This window comes from Pteropus medius, unplaced genomic scaffold (assembly GCF_902729225.1).
Source record: "Pteropus medius unplaced genomic scaffold, Ma_sr-lr_union100, whole genome shotgun sequence".
Taxonomy (NCBI): domain Eukaryota; kingdom Metazoa; phylum Chordata; class Mammalia; order Chiroptera; family Pteropodidae; genus Pteropus; species Pteropus medius.
Window position 1 is genome coordinate 2,398,450 of NW_024354875.1, and position 20,867 is coordinate 2,419,316.

General features: G+C 41.7%; 2 protein-coding genes across 14 annotated transcripts in view; one reads left to right on the forward strand and one right to left on the reverse strand.

Moving 5' to 3' along the window:
- FBXO36 (F-box protein 36) overlaps positions 1 to 18,627 on the reverse strand; it is a 63,100-nt gene extending 44,473 nt beyond the window's left edge. Inside the window, exon 1 of the mRNA XM_039855321.1 lies at positions 17,979 to 18,627. Coding sequence (XP_039711255.1) covers positions 17,979 to 18,074 — 96 coding nt within the window. The 5' untranslated portion in view covers positions 18,075 to 18,627. The remainder of the gene's footprint in view (positions 1 to 17,978) is intronic.
- Positions 17,325 to 20,867, forward strand: part of TRIP12 (thyroid hormone receptor interactor 12) — a 129,378-nt gene continuing 125,835 nt past the window's right edge. For 7 of the 13 annotated variants that reach the window (XM_039855300.1, XM_039855306.1, XM_039855309.1 and 4 more), the window contains exon 1: positions 17,538 to 17,718. The gene's annotated coding sequence lies outside the window, so the exon portion shown is untranslated. Of the gene's footprint in view, positions 17,449 to 17,537; positions 17,719 to 20,867 lie in introns of those variants that run through there. The other 6 variants (XM_039855320.1, XM_039855304.1, XM_039855316.1 and 3 more) reach the window with 3 other exon arrangements.

Here is a 20,867-nt window from a genome sequence, read left to right on the forward strand (position 1 = left end):
AAAATTTGTATTTTCACTTCTGATCTCCACGGTCCTACTAAATTATCCGGCATCATACTGTGCATACCCAGCTGGGTAATTCATCAGCATCACATACTCAACTAGAAAAAAATCGATCTCATCACCTCTTCTTCTTCCTGCATTCCTTATTTTGCCGTCAATCGTTGAGTCATTCTGGACTCTTACCTCTCTGCCATTACAAAACATTGACTCTGTGGTCAAATTCTATTAATTTCACTTCTTCACAACTCTTGACATTCCCTTCATCACCACTGTGTTTTCGAGGATCACAGTAAAGTCTCATAAGAGGGCTCTCTACTGAGAACTAGGCTATCTTCAACGTGGCAGCCAAAGGCCTTTTAACTAAAATGCTGCTGTGGATGTGATTTTTTTCTTTTTTCACTTAAGATTCTCTAAAAGGCTCTTCTTGGTCGAGTCCTTGGTGTGGCATATGAGGCCTCCAGACAGCAGCCCATGTTCACTTCTTCAGCATCATCTCCCGCTGGGCCCGTGACTGCACCATTTTAACACATCGCATATACTTTCACAGTGGCAGTATCATAACTCAGTGACTTTGCTAAAATGGATCCCAACTGCCCAGAATTCTTCTTGGTACCCACCTCATTCACTGGAAAATATCTATTCCATTTTTTAAGGATTCAGATCCTGTGGTCACATCCTGAAGAAAATTCATCTTAAGACATGACTTCCCCCACTTGTGGACCACTTCCTTGCTTTCTGTCATTTTTGTGCTTTGTATTTGCTTTTAAAATATTACAGCAATTAGAATTATTATTTATTAATCCAACAAATATTTCCTGAATTCCCACTACGTGCTGAGCATTGTGCTAAGAGCTGGATTCACAACCATGAGCAAGCTGAATACAGACTGTAGACTCTTGCAGCCTTTAGTCTATACAGCTGACATTAATAAAGGCTCATTTCCATTTACCATCTTGTTTGCTAGAAAAGAAATTCTCTCTTCGCCATTAATCTCAATGAGATGCTAAGAAACTGATGTTGCTTTGTTGGTAATCATGTCGAGAGATATTTCCTTTAGTGTATTGTTGCTTATTCAAATGTTCATTTATTTTTGCTTCTGTGACTCCATACTGATGCGCTGCCACTATCCAGTCACTTGAATTTGTTTAAGATGAAAAAAATCTGTGGTAACCTTTATTTGACCTATTATTTCTCAATCCTCAAAGTTATCCCTGAAAAAGGCTAGGTTAAGGGGAATTCTGGCAGAGATGAAGGTAGACTTGAGAACAGGATGAATGATGAGCCAAGATTGGGGAAAGGGTGTTCCAGGTGAAGGGGTGGCATAAGCGAAGACTGAAGGACAGAGATAACACAAGGTGAGTTGAAGAGATGATGTCTGTGTGATAAACAAGATCGTAGAGGCTTAGCTCTCAGCACACCTTAGACACAGCGGAGCACCGAGACCTGGCCACACCCACCTGGATCAGACATGGCCCATGGAAGTGCAGTTCTAAAGCTTCTCTCTCTCAGGGCTGCACTGCAAAATTTCTACTCCTGTTTTACTTCCTTTTCATATTCCCAACTCCCAGTTTGCTGTTTTACTGTCTATCCCAAACAGGAATAGTCTCGAACTGAAAAATCTTAAGGAAAGAGAAGAGGGACAGAAGGAAATCCAGGTACAGTAAATTTTGGCCCAAAAGAAATCCAAGTTAGGGAAAACTAGTGATTTAGAGCAGAATGCTGGAGCATATTCCAGAAAGATCAAAAGTTCTGAGTATATTATTATTCAACACTGCTGGTCTCAGAGACAGACACTTAATCCTTAGTATTTTAGTAAGAAAGCAATCATGTTGGGTTACATAACTTGGAAAGACTGTCGTGTAGGTGGCCTCAGGCACGACAGGATCCAGAGGTGGAAAGTGACAGCATCAGAATATCAGCCTTTTCTCTTTTCTTCTATTTCCACCCTCTATGTTGTTGGTCTCATCGTCTTCTATTATAGATGTGTCTCCCACGCAGTGGGGAGCCTGGGGGCTAGAAACACCAAACCTACATCACTCAGCTTGAGGATCCCCCCAAAATGAGAAACGAATTCTTTAACCGAGGGTGAAAAATGTCAGAGAATTGGTCTGGTCTGTGTCAGCTACCCATGTGTGTCCTGGAGGCAGGGTGATCAATGATTGGCCAGGCCTGGCCACGTGCCCTTCCTTGTGACTGTGCCCAGGGGATCCCTCAGAGGAGTGGGAGTGGCAGGGTTGGGGAGGGGCAGTGGTTGAAATGAATTCTGGGCAGAAAAAAGATCATCAGTTTGGTTGAAAAAGAGACTTTGTGGCAAAGAGTATTAGGAGACAAGTTAGGAGAGGAAAATGGGGCCAGACCGTAAATGCAGTGGAGCACCACGACTCCTCGAGTCTACGCATGTGTACACGTTCTCGTTTTTCACAGCGATGAGGTTCTAGAAAGTTGCCTCCAATGCTGAATTATCAAGTACCGAATCACTGCCCCAGGGGAAGTACAGGGGTAGGTTCCTGCCAGTCATCAAGTGATCAATACATAACCTTGTTTTATGTGTTTCTGTTTAAAGACACTTTATTCAATATATATTGTTGATTCATTAACAATGAAACTCACAGCTAACAGCACTATAACTCGCTCATGCCTGAACGAAGCTTGGCTGGCAAACGTATTTTTCTCCACAACGCATATCGCAAGCCTTCTTGTGCTTAGGGACACTAGATAGCACTTCAGCACTATGCTTGGAGGTCGCAGACAGTGAAATCACCAACAAAAAGCACAAACATGAGAAAAATGTGGCACTAAATAGACCACAAAAAGGACACTTGCTTACAGAATGAGAGCTAGAAAAAGAAGGCAGATCGTTGTCTTGTTCCATCTCAGCTGGGGACATACCAGTGGGTGGACTCAACCCTTCTGCTCTGCACACGTCCAGGAATAACTACGAAGGCGCCAGGAGTATATTAATTTGGGGGTTACGAATGAACTTTACTGAGAAAATTCACAAACATGGGATCTGTGGGTAGTTAGGATTGACTGTACTTTCTCCCTCAGTACTGTGGAAGATTCATCTGGCAGTGGTGGGCAGGAAGCGGGAGGGCCCCGGATGTGGAGACCAAGTGGGAGAAGCAGTAGGACCAGTAAGAGGCACTGAGGGAGCAACAGGCAGGGAATGAGGGATGAACACGAGAGTGCAAAGGAAGGGAGGACAAGACTTGATTTCCAATTGGACATAAAGTGAAGTCAGGGAGAGAAAGCAACAGTTATGAAGAACTAAGTCTGGAAGGGAGTCTGACTTTGAGGGGCAAGGTGTTGGATTCTGAAAGGAGACTTCGGTCCCATCAGATGCTATGTATTCTTCCTGCTGAGATTTATTTTTTAAAAAGTATACATTTAACTGACCCGAAAATAAGTAATGAGTACTATCCTAGTACTAAATCTCTCCACTCTCAATTAGTCAACCTCGTTAATAATAATAAACACATATAAAACTTACTATATGCCAGACACTGTTCTAGGTTCTTCAAATTGATTAGCTCATATTATTTCTCACAGCTTGCAAGGTATCATTATCAGACCCATTTTTCAGGCGAAAAAACTGAGGCAGAGGGTAGTAACTTGCCTGTGGTTCAAAAACTAGTAAATGGTGGGTCTGCTTCTAGAATCTCTGCATTTAACTATAATGTTGTACTGGTAGTATTGGGTATATTTTCTCCTTTACCACACTGCTACCTCCCTGCCTCCCCTCTGTCCCATCCCAACAGCCCCATCGCTCCCCTTCTATCCAGTTTATGGCTTTGCCCATATTGCTCACTATTTCTCATCTAAAACAGAACGGAAATAAACCACATCATACTAATTTCCTTCTTCATTTTTCTCCTAAAAGAATCGATGATCTTTAGCTTTCTAAACCTATAACAAACTATATGTCACAAATCCCTAAATCTTTAAGTTTATTTTCTGAATAAACCTAAATTCTTCAATTTCTTACACGTAAAATAAAAAGTTTTGATAGTCTGTAACTATCCAAAATTTAGTTTTTTCTTTTATATTTCAAATAGTCACACCTAAGAAGATCAGGTGCTGTAGGTGTAAAAAAAAAAAAAAAGTCACATAGTCTAGACTTCTAGGTACTAATAAAAAAAGTATTTTTGCCTTAAGCACTCATTTGATATCCATATTTAAAGAAGTGATACTATCTTTCTAGTTGGAATATCATATTTATAAAACAACTTGAAAGTCATAAATTAAACTTAAATAAATGCAAGTGTTTTAATGTGAAATGTAAACTTGCCTAGAACATCTAACCAAATATCTGCTTTATTTGCTTGATTTTGCTTTGATTCCTCAAATGTAGCTGGTTTCTAGTATGGAGACTATGGGACAGGTAGTCTTAGAAAAAGGTGGGAAAATTTTCATTTAAAATGTATACAATTTGGTATCAGGTACCTGAACTGCACACACAGAACTTCATGCAGTTTTTATGAATGGATCTTGGAAGCTGTCCTCAGCAGCAGCTTCTCTAGTTCAAATGCACAGCCACGGTGCCCCAGGAAAGCTGCCAATGGGCCGAGGCTCCCGAGTGCTTCACATATTGACTCACGTGCTTTTCAAGGCTACTGTTTTATGTGTGTTGGGGTCCTTTTTGTCTTACAACAATAGCCCCATGATTTATGAACTCAAAAGTTTTAACCTTGCCTTGCATGCCCTTATTTATATTGGAGAGGCTGAGTTTCAAACTGCCTCCCTCACCCACAGCTCCCATCTCCAGGGCTGACCTTCCTCGATCACCTTCTGCTCCGCAGGTGACATTTGACCTGCCACATTAGCTACTGCTGATTGCACCAAGGTGGCCATCTGACCTGGACCAATTAGGATGTTTTCAGTTTTAGGTGATGGAAACCTTCTCAGCCTGGCTGAAGTGAAATAGAGAACCTTATCGGCTTACACAGGTGTAGGCTCAGTTGGCTCAGAAGTGGTGAACGACCCACAAAGACCTGATCTCTCTTTACCTCTTTGGCTCCTTCCTCCTTGTGCTGGCTGCACCCACAGGCAGGTTGTCCCTTGTGGTGACAAGCTTACAACTCCTGGGTGGTGACAATATGGCTGCTCGTAGCTCCAGGCTCACATCGCTCCACCTCTAAGTCTAGGGGTGTAAGGAATGCTCCTTTTTCAACAGTTTCAGCACCTAATTGGCTCGGATTGGGGTCTCCAAATCACAGTGGCCACTGACGATGTTGGGTCCAGCTATTTGGACCACGTGTAATGAGGAGGAGGGAGGCACAATTTCTCTGAGGAAAATCGGGGCGCTGTTACAAGAAGGGAAACGGATGCTGGTGGCAAAAACATGTTTTTGAACATGACCCCAGAACAGACAATATACAGGCTTAACTATGATCAATGAGGAGGTCTGATGGGACAAAGCTCCCCATCAGGGACAAGTGGCTGAATAAAAACATGAGACCCTCTCTCAGGGGAATGGAACTTGAGGCCTAGAAGTCAAGTGGCTGGCAGGCACAGCATAGGCAGGACAGAGAGACCCAGAGACATGGAGGGAGATGGAGCGGCCAAGTCCTATGGCGCAGCAGCAGGTAAGCCCCGATGAACCGGCTGCTGTGTGAAGCCAGGCTAGTCCTGGGGCCGCAGGACTTAGACTCACCCCATCACCTCCAGGTTTTTCCTCCTGATGAAGACCCGCTGCGTTAAGTAAGTAGGATGAGGAACCCCAAGGACCTAACCAACACTTTTACACAGAGATGAAGACGAACAAGAAGGAAAAGAAATAAAGGGACAGAATGTGCACATGGTGGCGTGGCAGAGAGCACTCTTTCCTGCGCTCTCAGAGGCTTCTGGTCTCTGACCCAGTGTGGTGGGTGCCGAGTCGTCTTCCATCATCCTGCCTCCCCCTTGACTCTGATTTTCTTTCTAAAGCAGCCACCTGCCACCCCCACGAACTTCCTAGAGGTCCTGAACACTTCGTTTCAAGGTCACACCCAGCTACCAGGGAGCTGGGACTTGCAGTCTTTCCACTGGGCAGCTTTTAGCCCAAGTGAAAGTTCTTTACTAAGAGGTGAGAATGGCTATAGAGAGGCAACCGCCATCTGGGCCACTCCCCAGAAACGGAGCTGTGTGTGACCATCCCCCTTCCTCTGTTACCACACCCACCCACGGGCACGTCCTTTCTCTGGGCATGTTTTGTTTCTCTCTTGGCCAGCAGCTTGTATGCGGAGCAGAGCGGCCACTTCGAGCTTCCTCTTTACCTTCCTATTTCAGTTCCCTGTGCTGACTACAACCTTTTGAGTACCTCGGTCCACACTCTCAGGAGAAGGCTCACCTTTCCACGCCAGGCCACACAGATCATACAGTTGCTGGTTAGCCAGTGAATTCACTGGCCTAGGGACAGGTGTCCATCTTGGTTCAGTCAACTGTGGCAATGGGAGGGCCCGGGGACTGCACAATACAGACGGTGACTTATTTTAATGGGGCTGAGACAAGGTATGCAATGACAGCTATATTTTCCCACTGACGTATTCAAGTGAATCAAGTAGGTGGGCCATGAATATCCTCACGTATTAGTTTCCTAGCAAAGCACTGTTGTAAGAAAGTACCACAAACTGGGTGGCTTAAAACAACAGAAATTATCTCAGTTCTGGAGGCGAGAAATCTGCGATCACAGGGCTGGCAGGGCTACGCTCCTCTGCATCCCACAGAGAAATCCTTCTTTGTTCCCTCTTGGCTCCTGTGGCTTGCCGACAACCTCCGGCATTCCTTGCTGCATCACTCCAGCCTCTGCCTTGGCCATGACATGGCCCATGTAGGTCTTCACATAGGGCTGTCTTCTCTTAAAGATACCAGTTAGGGGGTACATCCTACTCCAGTATGACATCTTAACTAATAACATCTGCAATGACCCTATTTCTACGTAAGGTCACAATCTGAGGTACTGGGGGTTAGGACTGCAACACATCTTTTTTGGGGAAGACACAATTCAACCTGCAACACATACCTACGTAGGCCGTACAGCCAATTTACCCACAAATCTGTTACACACCTAAGGATACGGCAGAATTACTCTCGAATGTGCGATCCTCACACAACGGGCCTACGACACTGTGGTGAGTACCTCTGATGAGAATGTGTCTACTGTGTGCTTTTGTAGCCACCAAATGTTCTTAGTTGCGGTATTAATAAAGTAGTCTTGGTGTTATTAACCTCCCTCCAGAGAAAAAAATGGAAAAAAGAGCTCAGCACTCAAAGGTAATATTGAAGAATAATTTTTATTAAATTTATTTTAAAGGATTCTTTAATCACTGCTTAAATAAGGTCTATGACTTGGGGAAAATTAATTTGATACAGTAAGCAAAATGCAAAAGCACTATTGATGCATCCGACTGCCTCGGCCCTTCTGCAGAGCTTCTGTGGAGGCCAAGATGACCCTGCCCTTGGGGGAGCGAGACCATGGGCAAAGGTGACAATGACCCTATGACAGAATAATGGAGGAGCTGAGGGCAGTCGCTGAGACAGTCTGGCATAACAGCGTATGAATGCATACACAGTTTTTTACTGTTGCAGGCCAATCTGTCCCTTAAAAAAAATATGCCAAAGAGACACTTCAATAGTTTTAGAGAAGAGAAAGACTTATCTTGGTACTAAATAAACTTACCAGAGAAAAAAATGTAAGGTAGGGAGGAAAATTGTCAATCATTTGTATATCTTATTAAGTAGAATGCATAAAAGGTTTTTAGGAGGTAGAGAGTATTATACTTTTTTTTTGGATAAGAAACAAGACCATGTCAAGAGTTCAATGGCTCCTCTTCCATTCTCACAGAAACTTCCTCCCTCTCCTTCATGTCTTCCACGTGGCTGTGGCCATCATCATAGCTCTGTCCTGCAGCTTTAATTGTCATTTTCCTCTGCAAAAATCCTTAGTGAATCTCTATTACCCAGAACAGTACTTTTCAAACCTTTAGTTTTTCATAGCAGAACACTTTTATTCAGGAAAATTCTGCACAGATTTTATCTGTTCCTATTTATGTATATTTATATCAATTTATATATTTTAATTTATTGGATAAAAGTGGTATTTTTGAAAGATAGATTTTATTAGTTCAGATTAATTATATTTACTTATAATCAAATTAACCAGAACAAAGGAACTGTTTTGATCGACTTTTAAATCATGCAGTGAAACACATATGAAAATATTAGTGTTACTCAGCACCCATAGTCAATTAATTTCTGCATTTTATAATAAAACCCTGATCCACGCAGATAATCATAAATCTGTTCTCCACATTATATGAATGATCTTTTAAAAATACACAGCTGATTACCATATTTCATCAACTCTAAAATACCATCAACTGTAAGTTATATCATTTTGTGTATAGCCCAGAAAGAAAAAAGAGCTAATTAAATTTTGATTTTGAAGATATTAAAATGTAAAAGAAGTGTACCTTACTTCCAGCCACTTCATTCTCTTAAAAATCAATGCCTCTGGGTCTCTCAGCATCAGGACAAAGCTCCCCATTATGTTCTAAGTGGCCTGTGTGGCCTCACCGCTGTGATCTCTGCACTCCCGCTGCTCTGGCCTTCTTTTCTGTTGCCTAATCTTCCAGGTCGCAGATCAAGCTTCACTTCCTCTGAAGAGCCCTCCCTGACCTCCACGACCGGGCCACACCCTCAATCACTTGGGTGTCTCTCCTTGACAGCACTTACATTGGTTGACATCCTGTTTGGTCTACATCTTAGTTCAGCTTATGTGCTTCTTTGCTCAGCATCTAGCTCCACGAGGGCAGAGAACCTGTGCTTTTGCTCCATATTGTTTCCTTAATGTTTGGCATAGCACCCAGCAGCACCCAGTACACGGAAGGCACGCAAACATTTGTTGAACGAATGAGTTAAAATCATGTTGTTTTAATTGCTGATTTTAGGATACTCTTCAATTCAGAGGATCCTAGAGATCCAAGAATGTTGAGACTTTTGAGTTGAATCATTAACAATATCTACCAAATTTTTGTGTCCTTATCACAAGTACCAAATTCAGATTGAAAATTACTATGTGTTAACTCTGTAGCTTGATGTAAAAATCACAAGTTGGTCAGTGTGTTTTCATGAACTGTCAGTGTTCCAAGATTCTGTGCTGAGCTGGTACATCTGAGCTTCTCCTATTCTCAGGCTTTATTTCTCTGATTGTACCTGTCTTGTACAGGCACGAAACCAAAGAGGGTTGGTCACAGCTCAGCCTTCCCAAACAATGACACCTTTGTCAGAAATTCTACTGTATTCGCAGCGATGACAGATGTTTTCCTTTGTGGTCCTCATCAAAATATGTTCATCTAGATTTTGGAAGCACAAGTTAAGGCATTAAAACTTGATATATGAAACATTTGAGGGTGTAGATATTTCCTTCGTATTATTTTAAATTAATGGAAAATATTCCTAAAGAGGAGATTTGAATAAAATGTTTGTGGAACCTCAGAAGTCCATTAATTTGTAAAACCAAAGGGTAATTTGAAAACCACTGACTGGCTGAATCAGTCTTAATTCTTGATTTACCAGGCACTTCCTGATCTGCTCCTTGGCCTGCTCCTCATTGGTCCTGACACCCAACTTTACATCCTGTAATAGCGTATCGCTTACCACTCGACCCAGGGACAAGTACTGTGTTCACTCATCCTTGGCTCACAGGACTGTCTCCAGCTCTTGTCTTGGTCTCAGCTCACATCTAGTCCTCATGGAGTCCTCCCTGACCTACTCCGGATGCCATCCGATGCTCTCACCAGATGGCCTGGTTTCCACCATGCAACCCCGCTGCCTGCAGTTCGTGTCTGTCTCTCGGGAGATGCCTGAGGGAGGTGCTCTGTCTTTGCTTTGCTGGCATGGACCCAGAGGAGGTGTGCAACCAGCACTTCATGGAGCCCACCTGGATGGTTTCAATTTCTGCCAGTGAAAAAATTTGTATCTTACGGTTTTAACCTGTATTTCCTTGATCACTAGTAAGGTTAAGCATCTTTTCATGGTTATTAGTCATGTGTATTTCTTCAGGGAACTGTTCATAACCTTTGCCTATTTTTCCATGAGCCTATTTATTTTATTAATTGTGGGATTAATAAGCTTTGAATATAAAGTATATTAACCTTTTGCTTGGTATCACTTTTTTTAAAAATCAACATTTTCTCCAGGTAATTTATTAAAGTATCATTCATTAAACAAAATTTTACTTAATTGTACTTGATCTGCTATTCCTTTCCTTCATGGCTACCTGATTTGGAGTCTTGAGTAGACTCTACCTCCGGATTAAAACAATGTTCTCTCTTATTTTCTTACGGTACTTTCGCAGTGTATGTTTGTGTGTATAGCTAGCTCTTAGCTCTTCAGCCCATATAAAACTTTTAAATATGTAGTATGAGATAGAAATTTAGGTAATTTTTTCTCTTTTGTGACAATTTTGATAGCCAATTGATTATCAAAATAGAATGGTTCTCTATTTCCCCACTAATTTGAAATGTTGATTGGGTAATTTACTTATTCATTCATTCATTCATTCATTCATTCATTTATACACCTACAGCACCTGGTCTTCCTAGGTGGTCTCCCATCCAAGTACTAACCAGGCCTGACCCTTCTGTCGAGTGGGCATTTTAAAGTTGATTCAAAGGAGGGAGAGGATCTGGATGTAGGGAGACTGACAGGAAGTGACCCAGATGACTGGGGTCAAGCGTATAGTGACAGAATGGGAAAGTAAAGAATGTTATTTAAGAAGTGATGAGCACGGTGGTCCTGGACCAGGATATTTATCTGAAGAATTATTTGGAGAAAAAATAGCCAACTTAAATCTTAGTACATAGTTAAGAGATCATGTTTTTGGTTTTTTAAATAAAATTCACTATTCAAAATAGAAACTTACAGCAAAGTTAAAATAAAACATTGTTAATCTGATTTTTAAAAACCTACAGCAAACATCATACTTTACGGTGAAATATTAAAGCCTTCTTCAAAGTCCAGGAATAAGAGATATTCCACTAAAATATTGAATAAGAGATATTCAATATTTTAGTGGAAGTCTTAGCCAATGCAATAGGGCAAGGACAAAGAAGATATGAGGATTAGGAAGAAATATATGTCGTTATTTATAGATGACATGAATGTGTCAGAAAATCTAAAAGAATTATAAATTATTAGAATTAGCAACTGACTTAGCAAGATCACTAGATAACATGAAATTTACTAGAAGCAAAATCTATTGTTTTTATTACTAGCCACAAAAAGAAAATACAATTTTAAAAAGGAATTTAACTTACAATATAATAAAGAAGTCAAACATCTAGAAATCTAACAAAATGTAAGGACGACTTCTACACTATGAGAAATCATTGAGCAAAATTACCTAAAAAATTCTTTAGGAAGGATATATCAATTCTTTGATAATAATACCTAAAAAATTTTAAAAGGGTATACTATATTTGTGGATTGATATTTTAAAGATGTCAATTCATCACAAATGGTTCTATATATTCATTGTAATCCCAATCAAAACATCAATAGGTATTTTTGTGGAAACATAAGCTGATTGTAAAAATAAAATGAAACAACATAGTCGTGAAATGACTGAGTCATTTTCATTGAAAGGTGAAATCTGACTAATCTGTCATTAGAAGAAAATGTGATATAGATCCTTAACATTTTTCAGCATTTGCTACCATATACGAGACACTGGGTGTTTTCCAAAGATTATTCCACAGAACCTCAGTTCCTGAGATGCTCAGACAAAAAGGGGTTCTGGAATCACATCCCATAGGAAAAACCCCACGATGCAGTCTCCTCTTGGAGATTTATGTTGCACAGTAAGATTTTAAAGGCTCTGAGAAATTCTGGAGAAGAGAAGCAAATTGAATTGTGTCTAACCCTGGTTTCTCTAATCTTATTTGATCATGAAACCTCTCTTTGAGAAACATTGGCCTATAGTGCTTTGTGTATTTATTTGCTTCTCACCGTATCTGTGAAGTAGCCAAGGGCTGAACTGTTCACTTAACAGATGAAGAAATGGAACCTCTGGCAAGCGAAGATTTTACACCAGGTCATACATACAGCTAGCTCCTAACACAGAATCGTCGATGCAAACTCAACTCAAAAAAAAAAAAAAAAAAAAAAAATTCCAGTGCTTTTTCCGGGGTAAAACACTACTTTCGTGTGAAACGGCCTTTTAGAAATGGAATAAACCTTAGTGATCTCTTAGACTAGTAACCTTATTATGTTGATGAGATAACTTGGGGCCCAAACAAATTAAGTGTCTCGCCCCAGGTCAAGAGCTTGCAGACTAGCAGGAGGAATAAAAGGATCCATGACTCAGTGACTCCCAATTAAGTGCTCTACTGCCCCATATAATTAGGAGGCAAATCTGTGTCAATGCAGAGCAAGACCAAATTAACTGCCCAGATTGAGTAGGCACTCATAGGTGCTGAATGATCTACCTGGGGACAGATGATACTGGAGCTATGTCAAATTGTCAGGGAATTTTGAAACGAGGATTTAGGAGGCACTCGATGACTGGGTGATAACATGGTAAAGCATCAAACAGTGTTATTTTTAAGTTTAATCACATTATTTGTATTATTTTATCCCTCTCTTCTAAAAAGTGCCACATGCCACTTTAAAAATTTAGAAGGAATGTAAATTTTGGATTAAAAGAGATTTCACAACTCTAATGGGGCACATCCTGGAATGTCACAGGCTGGGAATTTTTCTGAAGTGTGTCAGATATGAGGAATAGAAGAGTAACGCAGAGGGATAAACACCTGGCTGAACCTGTAGGGCAGGGAAGGGTATGTTTACAGCAGGTGCTGCTGTCAGGAAGGGCAGCAGGGAAGACCAAAACCCTCCTCGAGCAGGGTGGGGCTGAAAGTTCTAAACTGCAGTGAAGAAGGGGAAAACCTATCTTTTAACAGCAGAGGGAAAAACGAGGGACCATGAGAGACAGACAGCTGAAACAGAGGGGGTAAGTCAAGCCATAAATAATAGAGAAGAGGAAAATAAATGAAAGCAAGTAAGTATTGCGCTGACTTTGGGGCTTTCAAAGAAGCAGCAGTTCTTTATGTGTGGGAACAGTTTGGCTGGGGCCAGTGCCCACTGGGCAGAATGGGCAATGCAGCTTTGAGGTCTGCAGAAACATTCAGCTCCATCAGTGGGAAGGTTCCATTAGGGCCAAGGAAAGAGTAAGCAAACGCAAACCCGGTTACTCTCCTCTGCTTTATCTTCCCCATGTAGTTGGCTCTTGGGGACTTCACATCGGGGGCAGGCCTACAACAGAGCATGATTTAGGGCTTCCTGGGTCCCCTGGGAAAATACTGTCAGGATATCAAGTTGACTGTACCCCATCCAGCTCCCAAAATGTGCAATCTGGTGTCTGCTTAATATCATTTCAATTTACTTGAGAAATTCTGTTCTCTAAGCTTTATCGGTGGGCAAATAAATCTCTTCAGTGCACCACCTTTGCTTTAGTTTACTCTCTGTATCTTTTTTTGTTTTTAAGCTCATTAGTACTATCTCACACCCAACAAGGCAAGAGAGGGCAATCTTTTAGTTTCTCGAAAGTAATTATTATCTACACCAAAAAAAAAAACAAACCAAAAAACAAAACAAAACAAAACACACCCACAAAAAAGGTCAGGAGTTTCTAGACACTAAATCTCCTTAAAATTTCACAAATAACCATTAACCTGTTTATAAATTCGTAGAATTAAAACTACCCCCCACCCCCGCCAAAAAAAAACCCAAAAAAACACAGCAGGATTTTTGGTGACAAGTTATTAATGCTGCCCATCATTTAATGTGGAAGGTAATGTTGGTGAAATAGCTGGAAGCTGGAGCGGAGTAGGGCAATTTCTCTGAGTTAAGAGTTATTCATTTACGTTTTCATTTTAAATCTCTATTGCTTTTCTCTGTTAATAAAAGCAAATACTCATTTAGAAAAATTCAGAACTTTCAGAAATATGTATTGCAAAAGGTGAAAGCAATCCCTAAGAACACATCACTCTAGCTTTTTCCTCTAACATTTATTTAAAACAAAATAAAACTGTTGTTTTTTTCAGCAGGATCAAATTGTGTTTAAACAAGCAATGTGATTTTCTTAATGTTATATTTAGCCTACTGAATAAATAAGAGATCCATCACGTCAGTTTAAAGTGGTTGTGTAGTATCCTATAGGAAGATGTTTTTACCATTTTTACTTTGGTGAACATACTTGCTCACATACCCATGCATACATGTGAAAACATTTTTGGATATAAAATCCTAGATATGGATTTGCTGGGTCAAAGGGTGCATGTATTAACATTTTTATTAGACTGTACTCACATTTTAAATCTTTAAAATTGGTCTGTGGCTTGAAATGGCATTGGCACAATTTGTTGCAAAGTCTCTTAAACAACGGCCACCAAGTCTAGTTTTCTTAAATTCCTTATTCAGAAGTCATTGAGATGACAGTTTGCTGTCACAGGCTTGCATTTGACCTCAGTTTGTCAGTGCTACCACGGTTCTAAAACATATCAAAAACATTTGCCATTTTTGGGGAGTGAGCTTTTGGATTTTTTTTTTTAGATGACATTAGCTTCAGGTATCTTTTTAGAGTTTTGTGTAGGATTTAGTAAGATAAATAAAATAAGACTAATCTACGCAATTTTCTTCTGCTGGAGTGAACAGAACATGCTGGTGCTGTAGGGACAACCACCTGTGTTATTGGCTGCAAGAGGCAATATCTGCTAATTCTCATCTAGTTAGTGTATGGTTACTATTTCTACCAGTTTTTTAATATTTGCCACATTAAACCTAAGCCACTCCAGTTCTGACCACCTTAAGCAGCGCTTCCATTTTGAGAGCACAAAGCAGCCAGAATTTCAAGAGCAAAATACTTTTAATAGTATTCTCCTGGAGCTCCCATTCTAAAGTGAGTTTTGCTTCCTCTAGACGTACAGATTTTAAAATGTCTGTGCTACTTATTAATGTGGCAATTACTCAAGAACTTCCTTTGGACTTAAAACAAAAAAAATACAGAAGTTAAACCATTTAAGTGTTTATATAAATCAAATCACTAACTATATTCTACCCACTATATCATATGCTCCACGAAGGGAGGGACTGTTTGGTTCACTGATTATTTCCAGCATCTAAAACAGTACCTGGCATATAAAAGGTGTTCAGTACAATTGTTGAGTGAATGATAAATTCTTGGAAGTCAGGAATCTTCTTATATTTTGCATTCCCATTCTTAAAAGCCAAGTTGCTGATTAAAATTAAGGAAAGGATCGTCATTCAGGAACACAACTTAAGACTTTCTTAGAAGCTAAGTGTGAAATATCCCTGGTGTAAATAAAATTTAAGAGTCTTTCCAGCCTTAAAACTTATTATGAACTATTAGTTTTTGAAGAATTAGAATCCTATACACACACACACGCTACTAAAACTAGAGTAAGGATAATTGGGTAAATCTTTGATTTAGAAAGCAATGTACTGATTTTTCTAAGCCTTCGGATCATCGTTATAAATATCAGATTTGAGCATTAAACTACATTGACCCCCAAGCTGTATTCTATAAGACCTTTTTTTGAAAAATAAACAAACAAAAACATGGCATCAATTAACTGGAAATGCCTCTATAAGCCTAAAAAATTATTTTTAATGTTACTGTATAAGAAATCAAAGGTAATATTTATGTACAACATTTATATTTTGGACTTTGCCAATAGTGATATGACACTAATAATTTGAAAGGTCAGTCTTCAAATCCATGTCAAATGTGCAGTTATTTGGATTTAAAGCCAATAAAAATAAATACAGTAGAAAAGAATAAAAAAGGGAATCAGTTAAAGAAGGATCCATCTAAATCTGGGGCATATTTTGGATAATACAGAATATTTGGGGGAATAAAGGCAGAAAGAGAAAAAATATACAGAAATCAATTTTATAAAGTCACTACAGAAAAAAGTCCATCTTATGAAACACAATTCATTTTAGTCTTTTAATACTTGTTTATGTCAGACCACCTCTTACTGGATGTTTGGTTTCCTGTGTTGAGACTTAGAAAATTATCTTGTGGTTAGAAAATAGCATATTCTCAAGACAGTTGACTGAAAAGACTATTTTTCGGCTTACTATTTTTTACAACAAATTTTACTTTAAAAGGAGTGAATTAATCAGATTTGAGATTAACTCTCACTAGTAGAACTGTAGTGAATATATCCAATTTGCTTAAAAGAAAATAAATCAGATCTTGAAAGGGATTTTATAACATAAACAATTGATGGAAAGAATAGGTCCTAAAATAAAGGAGTTTTTTTTTTTTTGATCTGCCAAAAAAAAAGAAAAGAGAGAAAAAAAAGAAAAGAAAATTAAGAATACTGGAGGGGGGCATAAGACAGTAAAGGAAGGCATGCGCCCAAGTAGAGAGCAAAGTCGGAAGGACATCAAAAACAGAGGCATTCCTAGGGAAATCTAACGCTAGGAGTGTTCTTATGGTAATTTACTAAAATAAAAAGGTAAACAAGCATCCAACTTGTTGAGGCTTAGAGTATAGCACACTTTTAATACCAAACCCTCAAAAAAAGAGAAATGCTCAAAAAAGTTAAAGACAAATTATGGAAATGGAGGTAAAACAAACAATCAAAAAAATAGAACATTCTTACTTGAGGTAGATGAAAACAGAATGAAGTTGGAATAGGGTAAGATATTATTGTTTTCAATCACTCATGTTAGAAAGTGAAGAACTGTTAGAATCATACATCTTAAAGAGAATGGAAAATAGTCCATCCTAAAAAAATGTACAAAAACGTAAATTTCAGCACTTACGAAATCACAACTAAATGTGTAAAAATTCCCCAAAAAAGGTTTAACTAAAAATTTAACTTTGACAGGCCACCACGTTGCAATATTAGTATTACACCTGTAATATTTATAAATCTTAAATTTAAAAAATAAAATATGTATTATTTCTATTTTAAAAGGTGCTTTTGGCCCTATAAAAAAACCATTCTCTGCCTATTTATTTAAGGGCTCATAGAAAATTTGATAAAATATTCAATATTTACACCAAAACAAATATACACGAAGTTCCAAATTTCATTTTCTAGGAATACCATCTCCTAAGTGCAAGGTGCATGAATAAATAGCCCAGTGACAGGCGTAAGCTGAGCCAAGACTGAAAAACGCGTTCCGAGTGGAGGCCCATTTCAAGTCGGTTATTTCATGGGCACAATAAATCATCCGAAAGCCCACTTCCAATAGCTAAAGTAGTCATAAAAATAGGCCGATGGTTACTTTACTCCAGCGATAACATAATCCTCGGTCTTATTGTTGTGGAGCAGATGTCATTATGGGTGGGGTCGACGCGCAGAGCAGCTGAAACATTCTTGTACCACCCCCCTCACACTTTCAATGGGATAGAAAGGCTCCAAAAAGGTAAGGAGAAAGCTCTGCACGACCAGTTCCGACTAGAAATAAGGAAGTTACGATGTGGCCGTGGTCCCCGGAAAGATCACAGTAAGATTTTAGAAATCCCCCAAGATTAAGTCCTACCCTGGAAAAGGATCGTCCTTTCCTCCCCTCCCCTGCCGGCTCCTCCTCGGGACACTTGGCTGAGTCTTTCTTTCCCTCCTTCCCACGCTGAGGTGAGGCTGCACGCACGCCCGGGACGCCTGTTTTTCTCTTCGCGCGGAGGGAACTCTGCGGGTAGGAACCCCGACGGCAGGAAGGGATTGTGGGGAGGCAAAGAAAGCTCGCTGGGGACGAGCGGGGCTGGGGCGGGGAACGGACAGGCGGGCCGCGGGGCCGACCGGAGGCCGAGGTGACGAGGGAAATCTCCCGATTCCGAGCCGGGACCGGGCGCTTCCGGCGGGCCAGTCCCTCTCGGCCTAGCGCCGCTCCCGTTCCGGGCTCCACCGGAGCGGGCAGGGAGTTAGTAGAGAGGGCAAACCGCGGCTCGCACTTGCCTGAGATCGGGTGACCAATAACTGGTAATAGTCTTTGCTCGGCGCCGGGCCTTGTCCTACAATTTCGAACAGGGTCTCCGGCAGCCACGACGCCATCTTGGGACGCCACCGCCGTCGCTAGGACAACCAGGAAGGGGCGGGGTTTGGTTGAGGTCATGGGGCCAAAGCCCTACTTTAAATTGAACCCGCTTTTGCGCCTACAGGGGTTTCTAACTTGGGGTGATCGTCCCCTTTTCCAAGGGTCTCAGGGAGCCCAGATCCGTGAAATTTCCACCTCTGGTCCCGGTGACCCGAAGGGGAATTAGTTCCTGCTACTCCGGAGGGGAGGGGGTGACCCCGGCGGAGGGATACCGAGCGAAGCCTCACATTCCCCTTCCTGGTCCCTTGAAGGGATCGGGAGGAGATCGCAGGCCGCTGAGGGAGTGGAGCCGGGCGGTGGGGGAGGGAGGGGCGATGCGATGGGCTGCGAGTAGGGAGCGGGGCCCGTCCCGCGGACAAGACCGTCAGCGCAACCTGAGGGAAAAGTAGTTCCCGGAGGGTGTTGGAACGGGCGGGGAAGGAGGCGGCGCGGGCGGAGGCGCACGCCGGCCGCGGTGCTGCGGCTCAGCTGATAATTGAAGGGACCCGAGGAGCCGCCGCCGCCGCCGTCGCCGCCAGAGAATTAGAGCGAGATGGAAGTTACTGCCGCGCCACCGAGTCGGACCCGGGAGACTTTGGGAGCTCAACTGGAAGTAACTGGGGAATTGCAGTTAGGAGCAGTGAGGGAGCCGAGCCTGGGGAGGGCTGCGCTGAGGTTGGGGAGGTGACAGGTGTGGGGAGCTGGGCAAAGTCCCAGGAAGCCCGGTTGTGTCATCCGCCGCGATTCGGCTCCTGCTCAGCCTGTTCCAGCGGCGGCTTTGGGCCTGGAACCGAGTAGGGGTTGACAGGCGGGCTCTTGAGGGGAACCGCAGCCGAGACCCAGACCCCAGACCCGGGGCAGGAGCAGGTGAGAGAGGGAGGGTGATCGCCAGGTCCCCTCTTCAGCCCTCCTGTGGGGGAACCTCCTAGAATTTCAAAGATAAAACATGCAAGTCTTAAAAGGGCTTAGCAAAGGTCAAAAGGCAGAGAAATATGTTCAGGCACAGAGAACGTCGGGAAGAAATGAGAACCCAGAAGATGCAAATTAGCCAAAATTAAAACAAAGCAAAAGAGTTCATCGAGATAAAAGACAGAAATAAGAAACTCAAGGCAAGAGACAACAGGCTCTTCAATGGCTCTTTCAATTATAAAATCTAGAAAGAACCAAATGGCTTTAAAACAATAAAAGGGTCCCTGCAAAGGGACAGTTGAGGGGGAGCGGGCAGGAGCCGGAGACGGGGTCCGCGCTTGGCAGTTTCTTCAGTCGTGGGAAGTTGAGGCTGAGGGAGGGTGACGACGAGGCGGGCATGCAGGGGGGCCTGGAAGAGGCCGAGAAACTTGGCTGAGAGGAGCGGAGCATCCTTCTAGATAGATCAGAATGGGAATCAGGGAGTGGGGTACAGACTTGGGGGGGAGGTGGACCGGTAGTCACTCCGACCGTATTAGCATTCAAAGCGAGTCAGGCGATTACTTTATATGTGGATTACATAAAACCTCTTACAACGTTTGTCCATTCAGTTCAGCCTCCTCCATGCTTCTGCACAGTGAGTGGGTTTCTAGTTAGAAACAAGTTAGAGGGGAGTCGAAATAACGAAGATTGTAAAACCCCCAATCCTGTCCTCCGTGCCGCCTCCTTTCGTAGAATAAGAGATAGCCTGTATTTTTTTTTAGAGGGAAAAGCTAACAGATTTAAAAACATGCGAATCGGGGGGTAAATAACTTAGGCATTTAAACTCCTGCTGGGGGGACGGGAGGGAATTGGTTTACCCTGCGTGGTCAGGAGAGAACGGAAGGGGCTGCTCCTCAACCCTTAGATTTGTTTGTTTTTGATAACGCCGTTTTGTCAGGGGGAGGTTGAGCTTAAGTTTCGGGTCTGGCGGTGGGTATGGTTTAATTGCTTTGTTAGTTAATTGGGGGAGGGAGTGTGTTAGTGTGTAAACGTTCGTTGGGGGTGGGGAGTTACGTTTGCCAGCGCAGTGAATCTGTTCTGAGTGGACGTCTAACTGCTCCCCTGCTGTCTCCGTCCTAGTCCGCGTTCCCCGGTCTTGCCTGGGCTGCCAAATCACCCGATCCCCGGGCTTTAGTGTTTTGTAGGCCGTTTAGTGGTGTATTTAACTTTGTAGACCTCTCCAGTCTCTTTAGATATTTTTGGCATTTCACTTTTTTAAGGCCCGGAAAGTTCAAGCTCAGAATCTCCTCTCCAAAAACAAGACCAAAAAAAAAAAAAAAAAAAAATGGGGTAGAAAGTTGAAAGAGCTATTGAGTGGGGTAAAAAACCGACGCTCAGAACAAAGGTCCTAGTTGTTAAGAGAAAAAGGCAAGAGGCCTATATGTGAGGCCTGTGTGTGTCGCATTTACACGGGAGGTTGGAAGGGGGGTGTGTGGAGAAGGGAAGCAGGGTTGAGGAGTGGAATTGTCAGGTTTAGAAATATTAAATTGCAAAAGGTGTTAATGAAGTTTATTTTAATATTTTACATCATGCAAAGAGATCAGTATTAAGTGTAAATTTTAGAGTAAACACAATTTCGAATTCTTTGAAACTCCCTGCTTCCATGTTCATCCCCAAGAACATTCAATTAATGTGGCTGTTACAACATTTTGGTGAGATTGGGGAGTTTTTACTAAATTTATTTTAAGCTTAAGAGAGCACGTTAATATAATTGGGGTTTGTAAGCTTTGTCCACATCTGCCTTTCTATAAATGTGCCAATATCCATAAGAATTAAAGAATTGTAATTAAGATTATTATCATTTCCATTCGCTCCCCATTTTT